This window comes from Haplochromis burtoni, unplaced genomic scaffold, assembly GCF_018398535.1.
Source record: "Haplochromis burtoni strain Fernald_Lab_line unplaced genomic scaffold, NCSU_Asbu1 Contig_619, whole genome shotgun sequence".
Taxonomy (NCBI): Eukaryota; Metazoa; Chordata; class Actinopteri; order Cichliformes; family Cichlidae; genus Haplochromis; species Haplochromis burtoni.
In genome coordinates, this window is record NW_024582980.1 from 9,779 (window position 1) to 15,040 (window position 5,262).

Below are 5,262 nucleotides of genomic sequence, written 5' to 3' on the forward strand. Positions count from 1 at the left end.
TTGTCATGTTTTTGCATCTAGTTAAGATCTTGGCTGTCTTTTCTGGATGTGGTTGAAGAGTTCTGGTGTCTGTAATGCTGACACGATTTTGCACAAAGTTTTGCTGCCATCATTATTTAGCAAAATCAAACAAAAAAGAAAAATCATTGTCTGCTATCCTGGCTGCAGGGCATGCTCATGTGTTAATTACATATAGAATTGCTATGAAATCTGACACATTACTGAATAATAATATTTTAATAACATTTTTTGAGCCACCCATAAGTTGACTCGCTGGTGTGTGTCACATGCCCGGATGCATAACCCATTGCATTTGTCTTCTTCTGGGTTCTTGAAAAAGTCGCACAGTCTTGTGGAACAGTGTGTGTTTCCATAGCGTGCATTGACCTGCAGTAGGGTTTGTTTGTGCACCCCGAGAGTCTTGTTTGGTGGGTAGCATGCCCTTTAATTTTGTATTCAGTTTGATACAGTAAAATTCATGAATTTAATGTTTAAGTAAATATTTAAAACACATGAAAGCATACATCTATTTTTTTTTTAAATATACACCTTTAAACACAGTTGGGAGCTGAGAATATATCTGAAGCAGAAGCATATGTGATCACTGTTTCCTGCCTAGATAAACGATCTGGTTTCAGAAATGCAACCCAGAGGTTCGTGGCTTTATTTCTTTTAAGCTAGTCTGGAGTTGATGGTGTTACTTATGCTTCATTTCTGATCAGGTCCCTGATAAATGTGGTCAAGTTGCCTCTGTGTGAATCTTATACTTAGATGTGAGAATAAATTCTCAGAATGTTCTCCTGTAATAATCAGATTTTCACAAAAACTATTACAAAACAACTTTTTTTCAGGGACCATGCATTGAAAAAGTCACCAACTGAGGTCCAACATTTTATTACTTTACCATTAGTTTATTTATATTCAGATTTTTATTACATTTTCTTTTAAGTAGTGTGTCTTAGTGACAGGAATTAAGAGAGGCCACAGACACATGTAAAATTATTTAGAGTGAGTTATAATATGTAAGCTTGACAATGCTCCTTTGCTGTATTAAACCACTTAACCTTGACGTATAAATCATTCAAACATAACCAATGCACCTAACTCAAAGAATGAACGACTGTCGGGTCAACATATAACAGAAAGGTTGGTACCTGTAGACAGGATGTTACTAGCAGCATGTGGCAAAAACATGTGTTCTGTTCCCATTTCTTTATCTGCATGTAAAATAAAGTAGGAAAATGACACAGGGGAAAAAAATTTTATTTTTGCAGCAACAAAGAGATTCTGATGATGATGATGCAGGCCTAAAAATGATTTACTGTGTTCCCAAGAAATAGGAAAAAATGCAGCACAGCGCAAATATCAGTGACAGAAAATATCAGTGTTGCAGAATTGTCACAAATAACGGAATTATGAATGCAGGAAATGACTGCTTGGAACAGTGCTGGGTCAGGCATCCTATCAGCAGCTGAACTGGAGTTAAATCAGTGTGTTAGCATTTCTTTTAAAATTATTAATTTAAAAAAACAGCTATTGAATCAGCTATTAAAGGTTGAATTTACAGTTTATCAGTAAATTAAATTTCACATTCTCATAAAATCAGTAGTGTGATTTACTGTTGATATGTTTACACATTTTCTCAGTGTTACAGCATCAGAGTGAGTTTAAGTTTAACATAAAAAGGTGCTGTATAAGAAATTAGAGCACTTGTGTTTTCTTTCAATCTAAGTTAACATTTGTGAGTCTAACTTTGGCGCATATTCTGCTCATTTCCTTTTTTGTGGGTGAAGCCACGGGAATATAAGGTTGAACATATTTGTCTGCCTCACTCTCAAGTCATAAGCTGTGGTGATGATGTGGTTCCTGCTCCCCCTTCTCCGCCTCACTCACATTGAGCTGGTGATCTCACAAGGCAAGTTAATTTAGTTTCTTTAACTTTGAATAGTAGTAATATTATTAATTAATAGCATTATTTTAAATTAAAAATCTTTAAAATATCTTTGAAATCTTTAAAATGTTTAAAGTGAAATCTCCCTCTGTGTGTGTGTGTGTGTGTGTGTGTGTGTGTGTGTGTGTGTGTGTGTGTGTGTGTGTGTTCAGGTGAGATACAGCAGTGATAAAAACTGTTAAATATTAAATATGGTGGTGAATTCAGAAAGTGTTTTTATGAACAGGTTATACGAGACTGCAGCTCAAAGGAAATCCATCAAATGTGTGTTCTGGGCAGCTGGAGAAAGAAGAAAATAACAACTGGGTACCTGTTCAACAGGACAACTTTGATTTTGATGTGTGCCAGCAAATGCACTGCGGTAACTCTCTCAGCCCAAACAACAGCACAAACAAAAACCTTAATGTGACATGCACAGGTAATTCAACACGTCTATATTCCAACACAAACAACTTCCAAGCAAACACTTCACACTGTGAAACTGCTCTCTCTCTCTCTCTCTCTCTCTCTCTCAGATAAAGTTAAAGTAGTTCTGAAGCACTCTGGTGAAGACAGCAAGTGCTATGGTACAGTTAATATTGAAGTGAATGATTCAGTTAATCCTGTGTGTGCCTCCACCTGGACTAAAACTGAAGGTGAATTGGTCTGCAAGGAGCTTGGATGTGGGGAAGTGAGTGTTCAAGTTTACTCACCATAAGTTACCTGTTGTTCTGATACATGGATACTGAGTGTATCAGAAACTGTCCATACAGCAGTGCTACTGGATTTATTGTGATAAGTGTACTAACGTGCACCATTAATACTGAATGATTATCAATGAAATAACATAAACTCATAAATGCTTTGTTCTAGCTGATTTATACTGAAGAACATCAGAATTCAAGAGGGATAATGGACCGTGTGAGCTGCAAAGGCAGCGAGTCCTCACTGTGGCACTGTCAGGCTCAGCATGGCAAGAACATCCAGTGTTCAAAACAACCTTATGTGGTGTGTTCAGGTGAGATACAGCAGTGGAAATGTACAGAGTGGCTGCTGATGGCCTTTGTCTGCTTTTATAATGGGATTTTAAATCCTGCAATAAATTCTATGTCGAGAGAGAAAATGAGTTACTTCATTCAGTGAAATTGTGACATTGTTAAATTCTGATTATATTTTTCCCAAAATGTGTTCAGTAAGAGTTTAATTTAATGTATTTATTCTTTTTGTGTTTCGTGGCTGATAAATCTCTTATTGTCGTGGTACAGGCAGTGTGGAGGTGAAACTGGCAGATGGTCCTGGAAGATGTGCTGGAAGATTGGAGATAAAGCATGAGGGCCAGTGGAAGAAAGTTCCTGTAAAAGAATGGACAGACGCTCAATCAGCAGCTGTCTGCAAACAACTGCAATGTGGGGAAAAAGGCAAAACTGAAAAATTCAGTCAGGGTTCTGGTAGCTTCCTGTCAATAACGTGTCCGAGAAATAAGAAGATATCAAAGATATCTGAGTGTTTAACAGAAAACTCAAACAACCAATTTTTGGATCGGGAAGCGGAAGCAGCTGGAATCACCTGTGAGGGTGAGTGTCACGTGCCCTTTGACCTTGTTGCTGTGTATAACTGTTATAAGTAATTACACATGTGTAGCAAATGATAGTGCTTTCCCAAAGTAAACATACTGAAATATAATAAAATGCTAGAACCAGGAAAAAGACATTTTCATTCATCGATGTCAGTCAGAAGAAAAAAGTGTTTTTTCCCCTCTGCTTAGTTACATGCTTCTATTTAGTAAATCATCAAGTCTAAGGTCTAAATACACTTACCTGTGAAAATCCAACTAGAAACCCAAATAAACAATTTGTCTTTTTGCAGTGTTGGTCCAGGGTATAATTGGCCATTTTTGACTACTTTTGATGTTTCCTCTACATTTCACCTTAAAAACTATTTACTTTGCCTTGTTTGGTATCATTGTTTTCAGCACAGCCTCACGTGTCTGAATTTACAGTTATGTTTTCATTTTGACATGCTGTATTAACACAATTGATCTAAAATCAGACAAAAATACATAAAATCAGAGTAGAAAAAGTTATATTTTTTACTGTAACAACCACAAACATGTTTAATGAATCATATTTCATAACTTTAAATGCAAATATAAATTGTCAATTTTAAAATTCTATACACAAGTTTTGCAAACAACAAAGTTATTTGCATCCATTTACCTTGACTGTTTAAATAACAATTTCAAACTATTTACATAACAATCAGCTGTTCTGCCTTCAATAAGATGCCACAAATTATTTGTGCCACTCCAAACATTTCTGTCCACTATAAAGGAGAACATCACAGCCTGATACCTGCAGGTCTGACAGCAGCAGGTGTATCACTCCTGTTTCTACCTGGAGACAGCAGCCGCCTCATTGTTCTGACACACAACACAAAACTATCCACAACACTACACACTAACTACACAAGACAACACATTAACTACACACTCCAAACACACTAAATGTCACAAATCTCTCTCTCTCGCCGTCACTCCTAAAACCTCTGTTTTTGTTTTTTTGTTTTTGTTTTTGCTCATAAGCAGAGAGTGCTTGCTAACGCTGTCCTTAGACAGTAAACGTGACAAAACTATTCAGGAAAAAACGCCACGTATATATTGTTTATCATGACTCTGGTTTTACGTGGCCTATCAACACAATTTAAAAACTGGTATATATCACCTTGTTGCTTTGTCTTTAAGTGGTCATGTGACCGGCTTACCACGACTACTTTATTCTTCCTCAGTCAAACAGCAGCACTCATGTGATTGTTTTGCCCCCTTAGCTCCAGGTGTTGTGCTAGACAGCGATCGTGATTACCGTCCGCGGGAGCGCGCGCAGCTGCTTAAAGCTGTAGCGTCCAGATTACTTACAGCTACTTCCGTGCAACTGATATAAGATGCGGTAAGCTGAAGACAGCCTTAACCGTCTATTTGTTGAAAAATAGTAACGGACCGCGTTTTCTTCTTAGTAACTGTAACGGCGTTGTAACGATTGGAATAGTAATTAGTTAGATTACTCGTTACTGAAAAAAGTAACGCCGTTACTTGTAACGCCTTTATTCCCATCACTGGTCTTTTGTGAAAAAGTCATTAGGCTTTTTTGGGTGCCAAATGTCTTTGTCAGTAGATTAGCAGACTAATTACAGACAAAACAATGTTTGCCCAATAGTGGAGTGTTTACCAGCCACTCACACCTTGGCCAATAGAATAGAATAGAATAGTCTTTTATTGTCATTGTAAATTTACCACAAAATTGTGGGGGCTCCTCGTCAAGTGTGCAGAAATAAAATAT

The 5,262-nt window shown here is 37.1% G+C and overlaps 1 protein-coding gene across 1 annotated transcript; it reads left to right on the plus strand.

Annotated features, from left to right (window-relative positions):
- Positions 1–2,799: 2,799 nt before the first annotated feature.
- Positions 2,800–3,782, plus strand: LOC106632407 (scavenger receptor cysteine-rich type 1 protein M130). Its single transcript, XM_014329747.2, has 2 exons — positions 2,800–2,948; positions 3,196–3,782. Exons 1-2 carry the CDS (start codon positions 2,843–2,845, stop codon positions 3,555–3,557), a joined length of 468 nt encoding a protein of 155 aa, XP_014185233.1. The 5' UTR covers positions 2,800–2,842; the 3' UTR covers positions 3,558–3,782.
- Positions 3,783–5,262: the final 1,480 nt, after the last annotated feature.